Raw genomic sequence first — 19,438 nt, 5'->3', positions numbered from 1 at the left:
AGCTTTTAGACATATCTGGATCAAAAGTACTAAACTACAGTCCTTGTGTTATATATACAGTCCATTTATTCCAAATCTGTATGGCATTTCCAATTAAGTGAGGCCTTCAATTTTAACACTTTCTTTTAAATATATTGATTTATTTTCCCCAGTTGTAAGGGAAAAAAGATTGTATAACAAGAAAATATAAGCAAGTAATATTTAAAAATGTATACAATAGAATATATAACTATTTTCTAAATAACCTGGTCAAATTAAAGCATTCAATATATTACAAAAATATTATGGCAATATGTACACAAATGTTATTGTGAAATAAAGATAGCTGTGTGTGTGTGTGTTATACAAATAGATCATCTAAAAAGAAATATAATAAGTACATTGCTAAACATTAGTAGATTCACATTTTTATATTATATTCCTGCTTAAATGGGAAAAAATAATTGTTAGGCTATTATGAATATAATATATACATTTTTATTCGATTAACATACAAATAAATAAAAATTTTCTCTATTCTAAAAAAATCACATTACACAAACACATATTTTTAAAAATTAGAACTTATTCTGGTTTTCCACTGCCACTGACAGTAGGTATTTCATGGTCAGTCTCTTTCTTAGGATCTACCATGTCTTTATATCTCTCCCCACGGTATCGTTCCAGATATGGACCCCAGTTAGAAGCTGGTCTGCAGCAGCTTACAATGCGCTGAAATGGGAGGAAAAAAAAAAGCTGTCTTAGAACTTAAGTGCTATAATCTATAAATAAATAAATATCAAAGTACATTTTTATTTTAGAATGTTAAATTTCTTTGCCCTAAGCTTAGGGTGACAGGTGAGGATCTAAACTACTGTGTATCTGGGAAGTTTCAAGAACCAAAGAAAGGGAACTCCAAGGTGAAACAGTTGATCTAGATCTACTCTTGTATGGGCTTAGGTATTTATATAAAATCTGACTACTGAGCATACCTTGTTATTGCCCTATGTCCTAGTGACATGTCATAATCAACTCCATCCCCTAGGCCTCCATGGAAGAGGGACGACTCAGGATCTAGTTTGTGTTCAAGATAGTTGACCAGGTTTTTCCCAATTGAAACATACTATTAGGACATGTGTTATAAACAGAGCATGTTCTTTTTATTTTTCAGACCATGTTTTACAAATGAAGATTATAGATGTAAAACAAAAAAGGTCATATATTTTGCTTTTGCATCATTTTCAGAAACAATTTAGTACAAGTACAGATATAATAACTTTTATGTGCTAATATGGCCTGAGGCTACAGTAACATGTAAGACAAGACTTTTCCTTAAAGGAGCTTCTAGTCTAATACAAGGAGTCACACACATTTATGTCTACTATAATACAATGCTATGCATGCAGTAATGGATGTTTGTATCAGGTATAGAAGTAACCTAAAGGAAAGAGTGATTAATTGGATCTCATGGTCATAATCTCATGATACCACCATATTAATAAATTAATCTTCAGTTTGATCATATTGTTTTATGTGAAGTACAAATAATATTAATTTTGATTGAATTTATTGGGGTGATATTGGTTAATAAAATCATATAGGTTTCAGGGGCATAATTCTTTAATACATCATCTGTATATAAACTAACAAATAACATAGAAACAGACTTATAGATACAGAGAACAGACTGATAGCTGACAGTGGGAGGGGAAAACAGGACTGAGTAATAAAGGTGAAGGGACTAAGCAAAACAAAATAAAACAAAACCTTATTGACAGACAACAGTATGGCGATTACTAGAAGGAAAGGGGAGTGAGGAAAGGTAAGAAAGGGTAAAGGGAGAAAAAATGAGGATGGAAGGAGACTTGACTTGGGGTAGTGAACAAAAAGTATTAATTTAATGTGCTTACTTGAAAGATGTTCCCTTTAGCTTGAATTATTTTTATAATAGCCATAATTGGAATCCAAATAATGCAGAAAATAATCATACACCAGCCTATAGCAACTCCCCAGTCCGGGTATGAAATTTCACCATAATGAGGTCTACTAAATTTCACCAGTGACCAGATAAAAATTGCCTGTAAAAGTTAAAGTATGAAAAGACAATGCTAAAGATTAACTTTATCACACTAATGATTTCAATTACACTATCAGCAATTTGATTCCATTCCTTAGAAATAGTTTATCAAAAGTATGTACAAGAAAAATACTTTGAAGCAACTAATATAATCAGGTAACTAACCAGAAGCTAACAATACTAAGTTAATCAATCTACATTACTTGTAATTGGTTTTGAATGGATTATTTCAAAATTAGCACTCCTATATATTTATAAAAGGTACAAATACTAGTCCAACATGTACTATATTTCAATAAAATACTTTACAATAAAATATAGCAAATTGAAAGTAAAATAATATCTGTGATTTTATGTTATTGAACTTCAAACTTTTATTTATAATAGCATGTTTCTTTTCTATGCTATTAGTTAGACAGCATATCAATTAATTTAATGAAAATTTAAAGTACACTATAGTGAACATGCTTTGCTTCTTTCTTAGCAATAGTTTTCATTACTTCTCACTGTACAGAGCATACCTTGCTCCACATGCAAGCACACATACATTCACATATTAGTGGTACATACATATTTACCAAAGCAAACGTCACTTCCAGCCTCTCAGGCAAAAACAAAACAAAAAAACACCTCAATATTTGCTTAGAAGAACAATGAAATTTGAACGTTAAAGCTGAAACATATTAAGGCCAAGTTTTTTTTCTAATCCCATTTTTATTTCTTTATTTTTTAAATTAATTTATTTACTTTTGGGTTTGGGTTTTTTTTTTTATTAATTAATTTATTTTTGTTACAGATGTTTCTCCTTTATTCCCCAGTGATTCCCCCCCCTCCTCCTCCCTCCCTGCCCTGTCGCCAGCTTTGTTGTCCATGTCAATTGTTCATGCATAAATGCATATAAGTTCTGTGGTTTATCTCTCCCCCACCATCCCCTCTTCTGTGGATTGTCAATCTGTACCCTACTTCCACGTCTCTGGGACTATCCCATTCCTCAGACTACTATGTTCATTATATTCCACAAATAAGTGAGATCATATGATAATTGTCTTTCTCTGTTTGGTTTGTTTTATTTAAGTTAATACTTTCCAGGTCCCTCCATGTCATCTCAAAGGATAAGAGATCTTTCTTTCTTATAGCTGCATAGTACTCCATTGTGTATATGTACCACAGCTTTGTTATCCATTTGTCTACTGATGGACATTGGGGCTGTTTCCAGATCTTAGCTATTGTAAATAGTGCTGCTACAAACATGGGGGTACATATATTCTTTCTGATTGGTGTTTCAGGCTTCTTAGGATATATTCCTAGAAGTGGGATCACTGGGTCAAATGGCAGTTAAATTTTTAATTTTGTGAGGTAACACCATATTGTTTTCCATATTGGCTGCACTAGTCTGCATTCCCACCAGCAGTGTACTAGAGTCCCTTTTTTTCCACAGCCTCGCCAACACTTGTTTGATGATTTGTTGATGGTGGCCATTCTGACAGGTGTGAGGTGATACCTCATTGTTGTTTTAATTTGCATCTCTCTGATGATTAGTGATGTTGAGCATTTCTTCATATGTCTCTTAGTGATTTGTATGTCCTGTTTGGAGAGGTGTCTATTTAGTTCCTCTGTCCATTTTTAAATTGGGTTCTTTGTCTTCCTTTTGTTGAGTTGTATGAGCACTCAATATATTTTAGAAATTTACCTGATGTTAATTTCTTATATGATGTATCATTGGCAATTATGCTCTCCCATAGAGTGGGTTGCCTTTCCATTTTGGTGGTTGCTTCTTTTGTTATGCAGAAACTTTTGAATTTGATGTAGTCCCATGTGTACATTTTCTCCTTTGTTTCTGTTGCCTTAGGTGATGTATCAGTGAAAATTCTGCTGTGTATATTGTCTGATATTTTGTTGCCTACATTTTCTTCTACGATTTTTATGGATTCACGAGTCACATTTAAGTATTTTATCCATTTCGAGTTTATTCTTCTGTATAGTGTAAGTTGATGGTCTAGTTTCATCTTTTTGCATGTAGCTGTCCAATTTTCCCAACACCATTTATTAAAGAGGCTGTCTTTACTGCATTCTATGCTCTTGCCACCTTTGTCAAATATTAATTGAGCATATTACCTTGGGACCATTTCTGGGTTTTCTGTTCTGTTCTACTGATCTATATTCCTATTCTTGTGCCAGTACCAGGCTGTTTTGATTACCGTGGCTTTGAAGTATAACCTGAAATCTGGTAATGTGATCCCTCCAACTTTGTTCTTTTTCAAGATTGCTGTGGCTATTTGAGGTCTTTTTCGGTTTCATGTGAACTTTTGAAATATATGTTCTAGTTCTGTGAAGTATGTCGTTGGTATTTTGATGGGTATTGCATTGAATCTATAGATTGCTTTGGGTAATATGGACATTTTAATGATGTAATTCTTCCAATCCATGAGCAGGGTATGTTCTTCCACTTTTTTATATCTTCCTCTATTTCTTTTTTTAATGACCTGTAGTTTTCTGTGACTAGGTCCTTTATTTCTTTGGTTAAGTTTATTCCTAGGTATCTTAATTTTTTGCCACAGTGGTAAATGAGATTTTTTTTTTAAGTTTCTCTTTCTGTGAGTTCCTCATTGGTGCACAATAATGCCATTGATTTCTTGACATTAATTTTGTATTCTGCTACTTTGCAAAATTAATTTATTAAGTCTAGTAAATTTTTTATGGAGCCTTTGGGGTTTTCTACGTATAGTATCATGTCATCTGTGAATAATGACAGTTTCACTCTCTCCTTTCCAATATCGATCCCTTTTATTTTTTCTTCCTGTCTGATTTAACATAGACTTCCAATTCTATGTTAAATAAGAGGGGTGAAAGTGGGCATCCTAGTCTTGTTCCTGTTCTTAAGGGAAATACTTTTAATTTTTTGCCCATTGAGTGTGATGTTGGATGTAGGTCTCTCATATATGGTCTCTAAATTTAATTTAGAATGTTTTTTAGAATATAATAAACTTAATAAAATAGGATCCCAAAATGGTGGTGGATTAAAGAAGGTCAGCTACACTGATCTTCTCCCAGGACCAAACTAAAATTACAGCTAAAATATATTTTTACATCATCCTGAATTACAAACTAAAGACTAGCTGGAGAGAACCCTTAGAAACAAAGATGTAAAAAAGAACCCACATCACGAATGGTAGTGCTAAGGCACGAGAGGCCTGGCTGGACTCCCACAGGCAGCAGCTGAAGTTCCAGAGAGATATCTCTGCTGTGGGAGGGTTCCCCTGAGAAGGCTGGGGTTTAACCCCAAGCTTAGCTCTCAGCCCATAGTGATAGAACCTGGAAGGTTTCCCATATAACACCTGGCTGTGAAAAGCACTGGAGGTTCTGTCTAGCAGGGAGAGATGGCTAGAAACAGACACCTTCTTAAAAGGCCAATGCATTAAATTTCATTTGCAGCCACACACCTTGGGCTCTGGCAGAAGAGAGGGCAGAATGAACTAGAGCTACATGAGGAGAGTCTGAGATTGGTGGCTCTGGGGAGTGTGCTGGGAATACAGCTGCCAGAATCCCTGTGCTGAGCCATTCCTCTACAGTTCAGAAGCCATCTTTCTCAGGCAGAATATTCCCATCAAAGTTGCTTTAGTCTGGTGGCAGGGAGTAATTGTCCCATATGTTCAAAATGCCCTAGCCCTGACCTGTGGAGTTTACACCTAGCTGAGGAATACAACCTGAGGCTCATTAAGTGACTGAAGTTAACAGTAAGCCTTCAGGCAGATGTGGATCTCTGGGTGCTTTGAGTCTTTGTCTGATCTGTTCCTCTGCCTGGGCTAGTAAAGCCAGACCTTAGTGTTCAACTTGGTCCATCCTTACACACCAGCCCCAGTAGGGAGAGCCGCAAGTTGCAGATTGCTCCAAAGAGACAATAAACCTAAACTCAGTGTCCAACTTCAGTCAACAATACAGCAGGACCCAATAAACTTCACAAGCAGTATATCTCCAGGGAGATCATGGCAGTCTCCAAACCCGACTAATTGTACTTTGGGTGATAAGCACTAACTATAAGCTGTATTGGGGGTTGAGCATTACTTACAGGCAGCTTGAGAGTCAAGCCCATGCATGAGCAGACCAATAACAATCAAGATACCATCATAACAGAAGAGCCCATGTAAAACACACAGGGGACATTATTAGAGCACCAAGTTCTGGTGATCAAGGAGACTGTACCACTGGCTCCTACAGGGAACCTACTACACAAGACTACCTAGACTGAGAGCTATAGCAGATCTACTTAATATACAGAAACAAACCTAAACAGGCAGCCAAAATGGAGCACCAAAGAAACAAGACCCAAATGAAAGAACAAAAGAATTCTCAAGAAAAATAGCTAAATGAAATGGAGATAAGCAATTTATCAGACAAAGAATTCAGAAAATTATTATATAAATACACAAGAGCATGAAAAATATATAGAAACTACAAAAATCAATGAGTCGGAAATTAAGAATGACATAGCATAAATAAAGAATACACGGGAAGAAATAAACAGAAGATTACAGGAAACCAAGAATTGGATCCTTGAATTAAAAAGCAGGGTAGAATAAAATCACTTGATTGGTGAACCAAAAATAAAAAGAAGAACAATTAAAAACAGGAGAACTGTTTAAGGTAGCTGTGGGACAACATGAAACATAACAACATTAGCATCATAGAGTAACAGAAGTTGAAGAAAGCGAGCAAGGGTTACAGAACATGTTTAAAGAAATAGTGGAAGAATACTTCCCTAACTTGGTGAAGGAAAAAAGTCACACAAATTCAGGAAGCACAGAGAGTCCCAAGCAACAGGAACCAAAAGAGGCCCATGCTAAGACATGTCATAATTAAAATGCCAAAAATTAAAGACAAAAAGATGATCTTAAAGGTGGCCAGAGAAGAGCAATATATTACCTACAAAGGAGCTCCCATAAGGCTGTCAGTTGATTTCTCAACAGAAACACTACAGGCCAGAAGGAAATGGCATGAAGTATTCACGGTAATAAACAATAGGGATCTGAAACTAAGACTACTCTATCCAGCAAGGCTATCATTCAAAACAGGATGTGTAATAAAGAGCTTTCCAGACAAAATAAAGCTAAAGGAATGAATAACCATCAAACCAGCTTTGCAAGAAATGTTCAAGGGAGTGCTGTAATAAGAACTAGACACAAACATAGGCATAATGAATAAAAATGACAATAAATAAGTACCCATCAATAATAACCATAAATACAAATGGATTAAACACTTCAATCAAAAGACATATAGTAGTTGAATGGATAAGAAAAACTGAAGTCTACAAGAGACCCACCTCAGAACAAAAGACTTAGACAGGTTGAAATTAAAGGAATGAAAAAAATTTTTCGATCAAATGGAAACAAAAAAAAAAGTTAGGGTAGCAATAGTCATACCTGATCAAATAAACTTCAAAATGAGGCCATAAGAAGAGACAAAGAAGGGCACTACATAATATTAAAAGGTTCAATCCAACAAGAGGATATAACCCTGGTAAACATATATGCACCTAATATAGGAGCATCAAAATGTATTTAAAATTTATGGACTTTAAGGGAGAGATCAACAGCAATAAAATCATAGTAGGGGACTTTAACACACCACTGGAATCACTGGATAGATCCTGTAGACAAAAAAATTAACAAGAAAACAGAGATTTTTAAACAACACACTAGATCCGATGGATTTAATTGATATTTACAGAGAATTTTACTCCAAACCTGTAGAGTATACATTCTTCTCAAGTGTACATGGGACATTCTCAAAGACAGACCACAAATTAGAACAAAAACTAAGTCTCTGCAAGTTCACAAAGATTGAAATCATATCAAGCATCTTCTCGGATCACATTGGCATGAAACTGGAAATCAATTACAATAAAAACACTCAAAAACTTTCAAACACGTGTAGGCTATATAGCATATTATTAAACAATAAATGGGTTACTATTGAGATCAAAGAGGAAATAAAAATCCTTAGAAACAGATGAAAATGAACAAACAACACAAAATCTATGGGAAACAGAAAAAGCAGTTCTGAGAGGGAAGTTTATAGTACTACAGGCCTACCTTAAGAAATAAGAAAAATTTCTAATAAATTATCTATCACTATTACTTAAAGAATTAGAAAGAGAACAACAAGAAAAGCTCAGAGTGAGTGGATGAAAAGAAATAATAAAGATCAGAGCAAAAATAAATGACATACAGACTAAAAAACAAAACAAAAGGTCAACGAAACAAGAGAGGGTTCTTTGAAAAGATAAAAAAATATTGTTGAGCGTTTAGCCAGACTCATGGAGAAATAGAAAGAAGACTCAAATAAATAAAATCAGAAAAGAAAGAGGTGAAGTAACAACTGACACCATAGAAATACAAAGAATGATATGAAAATAATATGAACTATTATATACCAACAAACTGGACAACCTAGGCAAAATGGGCAAATTCCTAGAATCATGCAATCTTACAAAACTCAATGAGGATAATTCAGAAATCCTGAACAGATCAAAAACAACTAATGAAATTGAAGGTTTAATCAATAAATTCCCAGCAAACAAAAGCCCTTATCTAGATGGTTTCAAAGGTGTTTTACCAAACATTCAAAAAAGAACTAACACTAACCAAATATTCAAGAGGAAGGGAGCCTTCCAAGCTCTTTTTATGAGTCCTGCACAATCTTAATTCCAAAACAAGATGAAGACACCAGAGAGAAAGAAAATTACATGCCAATATACCTGATGCCAAATCTAGACACCAAAATCCTTAACAATATATTACTAAATCAGGACCAGCAATATATTAAAATAATTATCTACCACGACCAAGTGGGATATATCCCAGGGATGCAAGGCTGGTATAATATTTGCAAATCAATAAATGTGATACATCACATAAACAAAATGAAGATCAAAATCATATGATCATATCAATAGATGCTGAAAAGCATTTGACCAAATCCAGCACCAATTTTTGATAAACACTTTCAGCAAAGTGGGAATCATATCTCAACATAATAAAGGCCATATATAACAAACATACAGCCAACATCATACTCACTGGGTAAAAACTAAAAGCATCTCCCTTAAGAACAGGAACAAAACAGGGAGGTCTGCTTCCATGACTCTTATTCAACATAGTATGGTAAGTCTTAGCCATAGCAATCAGACAAGAGGAAAAAAATAAAAGACATCCAAATTTGAAAGGAGGATGTGAAACTGGTATTATTCTCAGATGGCATGATATTGCTCAGTGTCACCAATCATAATCTAGATGCAAATTAAATTGAATATGAGGTATCACCTACCACCTGCCAGAATGGCTGCCATCAGCAAATCAACAAACAACAAGTGCTGGTGAGAGTGTGGAGAAAAGGGGACTTAAGTACACTGCTGATGGGAATGCAGACTGGTGCAGCCTCTATGGAAAACAATATGGTGTTTCCTCAAAAAATTAAATACGGAACTGCCATTTGACCCAGTGATCCCACTTCTATGAAAATATCCTAAGAAGACTGAAACACCAATCAGAAAGAATATATGCATCCCTGTATTCACAAGAGCATTACAATAGCTATGATTTACAATAGCTATGATATGGAAACAGCTCAAGTATCCATCAGTAGATAAGTAGATAAAAAAAGTTGTGGTATAATTATAAAATGCAATACTAAGCAACTCTAAACAAGAAATGTCTCTTACCCTTTTAGATACCATGGAGGGACCTGGAGAGTATTAAGATAAGTGAAACAAGTCAGTCAGAGAAAGACAAATATCACATAATCTCACTTATTCATGGAATGTAATGACCTTAAAATAAAATGATGAAAAAATAGATCCAGAGACATGGAAATAGAAAACAGACTGACAAACCTCAGAGGGAAGGTGAATAGGATGGTGGGAAAAGGTAATCAAAGAACTTATATGCATATATTCATAACCAATGGACACAGACAACAGTGAAATGAAGGCCGGTGGAGGAGTGGTAGGAAGAAGTGGATCAATGAATGGAAAATGATAAAAAAAAAATAAACTTAATAAAATAAATATTTAAATTCAATTTTATAATTTAATAGATTAATTCCATTAATTTAAATGTATTTCACAATTGCTATAATTTTACATAACTGCAAGAGAAGGAATGAGGAGTAGCGGAGTCTAATATATATAACTTGATACAAATGGCTAATGATATATATAATTTAATATTTAACACCTTTACATTTAAAAATATATTCTGGCCTTGAGTGGTTTGCTCAGTGGTTAGAGCATTGACCCACAAACCAAAGAGTTGCAAGTTTGATTCCAGTCAAGGGCATGTACCTAGGTTGCAGTTCGGTCCCCAGCCCTGGTCGTCGTCATGCTGGAGATAGCTAGTTAATGTGCCTCTCTCTCTCCCTCTCTCTCCTCCTCCCATTCTATCTGAAGATAAAAGAAAAAATATCCTCTGGTGAGGATTAAAACTAAATAAATAAATCCTGTTGTCATCCTGTTTGAGTGACTCAGCTGATTGGAGCATAGTCCCATACACCAAAAGGCTGGGGGATTGATTACTAGTCAGGGCACATACCTAGGTTGCAGGTTTGATCCCAGGTCAGGGTGTGAACGGGAGGCAACCAATCAATGTTTCTCTGTCACATTGATGTCTCTCTTCCTCTTTCTCTCTCTCTCTCTCCCTTTCTCTCTATCTAAAATCAATAAAATCATATCCTCAGGTGAGAATTACAATAGATAGAATAGATAGATAAATAGATAGACAGATAGATAAATAGATAAATAGATGTTATAGACAGATGATAGATAGATACATAGATGGAAGATAGATAGATAGATGATAGATAGATAGATAGATAGATAGATAGATAGATAGATAGATAATAGATAGATAGATGATAGATAAATCCAGTTGTCAAACATATGTAATCTGTGAAAGCTGCTGGCTAACAGTCTAGTTAGGTCTTTTAAATTGATAGGGATTTTATTTTTTTATGGAGACTTGTCAAAAGGGCCAAACAATATTGAGTAGCACTGTCAAAGTCAGTTAGCAAAAATATAGGGCATCCAAATGTTTCAAATCGGCACATCCAGTATTAAATTACTCGCAACTTGAAACTGACCTTATAATGTTTTCAAAAAACTTAATTCCCTCTAAAAACAAACAAATGTGATTCTTCAGATGTGAAGCAAATTCTAGATAAAATTATTTAATGGCCTTTTGCAGGAAAACCTTTGAAGCATGAAGGCAAACAAACCAAAACACATCCTCTATGAAGCTTTGTCACCACCAACCTCCCACCATTATTTCTAGTCAATGGTAATTTCCATCCTACTAAGTGTTATTTTGGCATTCAGCATTTACTGCCCTGAACTGTTATTTAAAGTTAACATGTCTATATACCATGTCTCTCCAGTAAAACATCTTTTGCTTTTCCTCAGCTCCTAAATAGCAAGTGTTGAATTTTATATAAACTACTGCCTCTATTGATATAGGTGAGTTTCTTTTAGTAATTTCATATACTAAGTACCTCCCATAAAGAGAAAAAGTATGCAATGAAATCTGAGTGCTGATTATTAGCAATTAGTATACTTAGATTGAATTCCTTGAAGGCAGACTATGGGTTACATGAATATTTGTATTTTCTGTATCTAGCATAGTTTTTTTTTTTTAATTAAATGAACAAATAAATGTTTTATTTTTATTTATCCTACTAATTCTTAAATATGTAGAAATTTTAAATCCATATGTTTATTTTCTGAAATAGTAAATGTTTAAACCTATGGCCTAAAAAATAATACTGCAAAGGCATTTTAATTTAGGCAACTTGGAGGAAAAAGTTTAAAATCATTCATTTATGACATTAGTTTGCCTTATTGTCTTCAATGTGAATTATTCTTCAAGTTTATCTTAGAAATATATATATATAATTTATACTAAATTGATGGCATATTAATACTTACAATCAAAAGAATAGGTGTAATGACAAACCAGCAAGCTCTCCACCATAGCCAGAATATCCAACTTTTTGCTCCAATCATCATTTCTATATCTTCAATGAATCTGTTCCCTCCTAACAAAACAACCAACAAAGAGTGCATTCATCCCTTGCTCAATTTTTTTTTCACTGATCATTGTGGCCCCAGATTTTCTGTCTGAACATTTGCCTATACTACAGCAATGAAAAACACATACTTACATTTTATTTATAATATATTTTGCCCAGTTATACTTTATTATTATAGTACACATAATGGGAAGAAATAAAACTAAACTATTTTAATAAAAAGTATAGATAATTCTATAGTCACTATTTACCATAAATCCAGATGATTCCTATTAATTCCAGTATAGCTGCAATCAAAATGCCCCATCCAGCACAGAAGTGGTCAATCAGATTAACCCAGTAAATTCCAGCCTATCAAAAGAAAAAAAAATCAATTACTTCTAAGTATAAATTATTTTTATGATTGATTAAGCATTCAAATTGAATTTGTCAATTTGATTTTAGCATATGCTTCTTGGTTTTACCTCTGCCAAAAATGTGAAAAAGGATGCTTTTCAATGTGAACATAAATGTGGATTTAAATATCTCAAAAGTGATGCACCTTTTTTCTGCACTGAGTCAGGTGGAAAAAACATTTAGAATAGTTAATTATCAAAATGATATGCACTGTCTTTGTGTTCTGTAGTAGCAATCAAGAAATATAGTGCATGTTTAAAGTTTATAACTTTATTATAATTGGGGAAATTATAATTGGGCCTCCTGCCCCTCTGAAAAATATACTTATCGAAATTGTGCTTCAATGGGAAACAATGTGGGCTAAAACTCAGAAAACCTTAATACAAGTTAGAATTCGACTTAGCATTAGACATTATCTTAAACTTTTGTTTCCTCATTGAAATTATAAAGTGTGTTCCAAGTAATACAGTGTCTGTGAAAAAATACTATAGTATACCTGAGTTACACAGACAAGACCAAGGAGAAACAAAACCAAGCAGCAACCCACAGTTATGGGAACCCTCATTTTCTTCATCACTTTGGGAAATAAATCTTGAATTGTTGTTGTAATCGTTTCTTTAGAAAGGAAAACAAAAAAGGCATGTTATAAGTCAACTCATTTGCCAATAAATTTAATCACAGAATTCAACTTCTATTAATGAAATCTATAAATATATGGTGAGAATACAATCTGGGCCCTACTCATTGCTTTTAAAAAACCCACAAGAGTTCTGACTGGTTTGATCAGTGGTTAGTGTCAGCCTACAAACTAAAGAGTCACAGGTTTGATTCTAGTCAAGGGCACATGCCTCAGAGGTAGTTCGACCCAGGCCCCAGTCAGGATTGTGCAGGAGGCAACCAACCAATGTTTCTCTCTCTCTCTCTCTCCCCGCCCCTCTTCCTCCCACTCTATCTGAAGATAAATGAAGAAATATCCTTAGATGAGTATTTAAAAATAATAATAGAAATAAATTTAAAAACCCAAAAGATTCTTTCTCTTGGCAGTCACCACTTACTGGTTATGATCAAAATCAAATGAAGCTTGCTTTGTCATTTTTAATCTGTTTTATAACTTTTTTTATCTTTTTGGCAGAATTTTTGTTGTTGTTGTTTGTTTTATAGGGTTTTTCATTGTTAATGACTATAAGGTAACAGGTCTCTGAAGGCTAAAGTAGTCTGAAAGAGTTATAGAGAAGAAAAAAGTCTACTACAACTTTTTAAAAATATGACTATTTGAAAAAATGATATGGAGACAGAAAGGCCTTCCAGGTTTAAGAAATAAATATGTTCATGAAACAGGATACTGGCTAAGAGTAGAAAGATGTCTGAGTGAAAGGATTAAGAAACAAGTTTGAGGCCAGCATAATCCTAATTCGAAAACCGGATAAAGGCACTACAAAAGAAAGAAAACTACAAGCCAATATCCCTGATGAACACAGATGCCAAAATCCTTAACAAAATATTAGCAAATCAGATCCAGCAATACATCAAAAAACTTATCAAGTGGATTTTATTCCAGGCACACAAGGATGGTACAATAATCGCAAATCAATTAATGTGATACATCACATAAACAAAAGTAAAGACAAAAACAATATGATCATATCAATAGATGCTAAAAAAGCATTTCACATAATCCAGCACCCATTTCTGATAGAAATGCTGAGAAAGGTGGGAATATACGGATCATATTTCAATATAATATAGGCCATATATGAAGAACCTACAGCCAACATCATATTCAATGGGCAAAAATTAAAGCATTTCCCTTACGAACTGGAACAAGACAGGGATGCCCACTTTCGCTACTCCTATTTAACATAGTACTGGAAGTATTAGCTACAGCAATTACACATGAAAAAAAAATAAAATAAAAGGAGGAAAGGAGGAAATTGGAAAGCAGGAAGTGAAACTGTCATTATTTGCAGGTGACAGGATATAGTACATAGAAAACACTAAAGATGCCATTGAAAATCTACTAGACTTAATAAATGAATTTTGCAAAGTAGCAAGACACAAAATTAACGTCAACACATCGATGGCATTCTTATACACCATGATGAACTCACAGAAAGAGTAAAGAATTTTCTTACTCACAGTAAGAAAACAATCCCATTTACCATCACAGCAAAACATAATTAAGATACCTAGAAATAAACTTAATCAAAGAAGTAAAGTACCTCTTCACAGAAAACTACAGGTCATTAAAAAAAGAAATAGAGGAATATATAAAAAAAAGTAGAAGCACATACCTTGTTCATGGATTGGAAGAATTAACATCATTAAAATGTCCATACTAACCAAAGCAATATATAAATTAAATGCATCAAATTACCAATGACATAATTCACAGAACTAGAACAAATACTTCAAAAGTTCATATGGAAACAAAAAAGACCCCAAATACAAACAGCAATCTTGAAAAAGAACAAAGTAGGAGGAATTACATTACCAGATTTCAGGTTATACTACAAAGCTACCGTAATCAAAACAGCCTGGTACTGGCAAAAGAACAGGCAGATAGATCAGTGGAACAGAATAGAGAATCCAGAAATGGATCCAAGACAATATACTCAATTAATATTAGACAAAGGTGGCAAGAGCATACACTTGAGTCAAGACAATTTCTTTAATAAATGGTGTTGGGAAAATTGGACAGCTGCTTGTAAAAAAATTAACCTAGACCACCAACTTACACCATACATAAGAATAAACTAAAAATAGATAAAAGACTTAAATATAACTCATGAATCCATAAAAATTCTAGAAGAAAATGCAGGCATAAAATTTCAGACCTCAGACACAGTAGAATTTCCACTGATACAACACCTAAGGCAAGAGAAACAAAGGAAAAAATAAGCACATGGGACTACATCAAACTCAAAAGCTTCTGCACAGTAAAAGAAACAACTATCAGAATAGAAAGGGATCCCACTATATGAGAGACCATAATCACCAATGATGCATCAGATAAGGAGTTAATTTCCAAAATATTTAGAGTGCTCATACAACTCAACAAAAGGAAGACAGAAAACTGAAGTAAAAAATGGGCAGAGGAACTAAATAGACACCTCTCCAAAAAGGACATACAAATGGCGAAGACACATATGAAGAAATGCTCAACATCACTCATCATCAGAGAGATACAAATAAAAACAACAATGAGGTATCACCTCACACCTATCGGAATGGCTGCGATCAACAGACCATCAAACAACAAGTGTTGGCAAGGGAGTGGAGAAAAGGGAACCCTAGTACACTGCTGGTGGGGATGCATACTGGTGCAGTCATGTTGGAAAACACTATGGTGTTATCTGAAAAAGTTAAAAATTAAACTGCCATTTGACCCAATGATCCCACTTCTAGGAATATACCCTAAGAAACCTAAAACAGAACTTGGAAGATCCCGGATCTTCCCTGGGAGGAGGCAGTGGGAACAGCTAGGACCCAGCAACCTGAGCCCACTAGCGCACCTGGCACCATCGGACCAGTGGAAACTGTGTCATCGCAGAACAGTGAACAGTAGTGGAGCTCCCAAGGTGCTGGTCATGAAAGCTGTGGACAACCTGGAGCCCAGCACCATCCCCCATCGTAGCAGACCAATCAGAGTCCAGCTATGCCTCCAACAACAGAGACTGGGGAGCAGACATCCATCCACAGTCAATGGAAGCACAGACCAGCAGCTGAGACCCATCCTCAAAAACTACAGCAAAAGCTGACCAGAAGTTGAGCACCATGAGGCAGCAACACTCCCCAGCCACCAGCAGCAGGACCTGTGGCTCTGAAGCACCAGAGAGGCCTCTACTACTCAGCAGGGACTGTGCAATCGAGTTAGTCGCAGGAACTGCAGGGTGCTGAAGCACCAGAGAAGCCTGTACGACCCATCAGGGACTGTGTCACCCAGTTACCCATGGGACTTTTGGGGTGCTGAAGCACCAGAAAAGCCTGTGCGACTCAGCAGCCTATAAGATAGGCATAGAGCCTGATCTTGAAAGGGACAGTGCGATCCAGTTACCCACGGGAGTGCAGAATGCGGGGGCATCAGAGAGGACTGTGTGTTTCAGCTGTGCACAAGATAGGCCTAGAGGATGTGAAAGTAGAGGCAGAGTGAATGGAAGCTACAACGATGATCTCCAAGGACCAAACAAGAATTACAACTAAAATAAAAACAAATTCTCAGAAAAAAGCAACAGAAAAACAGCAGGAAAGGGCCATATAACCAGGGACACCGGTAAGATCTGCACAGGCGCAAGAGAGTGGCGGGCTGGGAGGTCACGGATAGCAGCAGTCTTAGCTGTGAGCAGCACCCTTGGGAAATAAAGACCAAGCCCGCTCCACAGCACAGAAAGCCAGGACAGAGCACTAAAATAGCCACAGCCACTCACCTGACAGCTCAGGCAGAGGGAGGGCAGACCGGGCAGGAACACTTTGGGGACACCCAGAATTTGGAGGGCACTCAGAGTTTTGCTGAGTAGCCACCACAAAGGACTGTAGCCAGTGTGCTCCTTTCCAGAGCTGTGCGGAAAAGCAGCAGCCCCAACTTGCAGATTTAGCCTTTCTCAGGTGAGGCAAAGAAATGCAAATTGAGGCTCATTAACTACCAGCATCTATCCCACCCTCTGGGAATCCTCTTATGCAGAAAACCAGGGCTACATTTCAAGGCACTGAGTAACTGAGACTACTACCCTCCAGGAAATAACTACAGGATAACTGAATCTTTCCTGAACTTGCAAATCTACCCAGGAAAGAGAGATTTGACAGTGGTTTTTATCGTGGGCCCACCCACGTCACCCAAAACCACAATAAGGAGCTACAAACAGCAGAACACCAACACCCACAGGGAAAATTTGTCAGGATCCAAACCCACTGAGATAGCAAACATTATGAAAAAAGAAACAAATACCAAATGAGAGAACAAGCAAACTTTATCGAAGATGAGATAAAGAAAATGCAGTTAAGCAAATTATCAGAGGTAGAGTTCAGAGCCATGATCTTGAGGAACCTCAATAGCATGAATTAAGGACATCAGCACCATGAGTAAAGATATAGAAACATAGAAAACCAACCAAAAGGAAATGAAGAGTGACATAGTAGAAATAAAGAACACATTAGAAGGAATAACCAGAAGAGTAGAGGAAGCTGAGATCCGGATCGATGAATTAGATGACAGGGTAGAAAAAAATCAACCAATCATAAAACCAAAAATAAACAACAATTAAAAAACAGGAAGATAGCTTAAGAGAACTGTGGGACAACTGGAAACGTAATAACATTAGCATCATAGGAGTCCCCAAAGAGGAAGGGCAAGGGTTAAAAAATATATTTGAAGCAATAGTGACAAAAAAAATTTCCTAACTTAGTAAAGGAAGAAGGCATTCAAGTTCAAGAAGCACAGAGAGCCCCAAGTAATAAGAACCCAAACAGGCTCCACCAAGACATATAGTCATTAAAATGCCAAATATTAAACACAAAGAGAGAATCCTAAAGACAACAAGAGATAAGCAACAGGTGACCTACAAAGGAAACCCCATAAGGCTCTCAGATGAATTCTTAGCAGAAACACTACAGGCCATAAGGTAGTGGCATGAAATAATCAAGGTCATGAAAAACAAAGATCTGAATCCAAGACTCCTCTACCCAGCAAGGCTATCATTCAAAATAGAAGGTCAAATAAAGAGCTTTCCAGATACAAAAAGGGAAAATATTAACACAAACCAGCACTGCAAGATATGCTAAAAGACCTGCTGCATTAGTAGAAGAAATAGGAAGAAAAACAACCACACTAAACAAAAATGGCAATAAATAAGTACATATCAATTATCACCTTAAATGTGAATGGGTTGAATGTTCCGATAAAAAGACACAGAGCAACTGACTGGATAAGAAAGCATGACTCACATATATATTGTTTACAAGAGAACCACCTTACAACAAAAGACTCACATAGGTTGAAAGTGAAGGGATGGGAAAAAAATCTTTCAAACAAACAGAAGTAAAAAAAAAAAAAAACTGGGGTAGCAATACACATATCTGATAAAGGAGATTTCAAAATGAAGGCCATAAATAGAGACAAAGAACGCCACTGCATAATATTGAAAAGATCTGTCCAATAGGAAGATATAACCTTGGTAAACATATATACACCCAATATAGGAGCACCAACATATGTTAAAAATCTTCTGCAAGACTTCAAAGGAGAAATCAACAACAATACAATCATAGCAGGCAACTTCAACACCCCGCTGACATCACAGGATAGATCATCTACACCAAAAATTAACAGGAAAACACAAACTCTAAATGAGGCGCTAGATCAAATGGATTTAATAGATATCTACAGAGAATTACACCCCAAAACTACAGAATTCACACTCTTCTTAAGTGCACAAGGGACCTTCTCAAAGACAGACCACAAGTTAGGGCACAAACTAAGTCTCTATAAATTCAAGAAGATTTAAATCATAGCAAGCATCTTCTCAGATCACAATGGCTTGCAACTAGAAATCAACTGCAAAAAGAACATGCAAAGAAATTTGAAAACGTAGAGGCTAAATAGCATGTTATTGAACAATGAATGGGTTACCATGGAGATCAAGGAAGAAATTAAAAACTTCCTGGAAACAAATATAAATGAACACACAACAACACAAAAACTATGTGATGCAGCAAAAGCAGTTCTGAGAGGGAAGTTCATAGCACTACAGGCCTACCTCAAGAAGTAAGAAATATTTTTCATAGACTATCTAACCTCACAACTTAAAGACCTAGAAAGCAAACAAAAAGAAAACCTTGGAGCACGGAGAAGGAAGGAAATAGTAAAGATCAAAGCAGAAATAAATGACATGGAGATGAAAAAAAAAAAAAAAT

The 19,438-nt window shown here is 35.5% G+C and overlaps 1 protein-coding gene across 1 annotated transcript in view; it reads right to left on the bottom strand.

Annotated features, from left to right (window-relative positions):
- Window positions 1-527: 527 nt before the first annotated feature.
- SLC6A14 (solute carrier family 6 member 14) overlaps window positions 528-19,438 on the bottom strand; it is a 60,525-nt gene continuing 41,614 nt past the window's right edge. The window contains exons 10-14 of the mRNA XM_036271060.1: window positions 13,029-13,147; window positions 12,388-12,487; window positions 12,033-12,142; window positions 1,890-2,057; window positions 528-711 (exon numbers count right to left, since the gene is read on the bottom strand). Coding sequence (XP_036126953.1) covers window positions 565-711; window positions 1,890-2,057; window positions 12,033-12,142; window positions 12,388-12,487; window positions 13,029-13,147 — 644 coding nt within the window. The 3' untranslated portion in view covers window positions 528-564. The remainder of the gene's footprint in view (window positions 712-1,889; window positions 2,058-12,032; window positions 12,143-12,387; window positions 12,488-13,028; window positions 13,148-19,438) is intronic.

The sequence above is a fragment of the Molossus molossus genome, unplaced genomic scaffold (genome assembly GCF_014108415.1).
Source record: "Molossus molossus isolate mMolMol1 unplaced genomic scaffold, mMolMol1.p scaffold_m16_p_2, whole genome shotgun sequence".
In the NCBI taxonomy this organism is placed as follows: Eukaryota; Metazoa; Chordata; class Mammalia; order Chiroptera; family Molossidae; genus Molossus; species Molossus molossus.
Note: the sequence above shows the minus strand (reverse complement) of the source record. Positions and strands in the feature narration are given on the sequence as shown.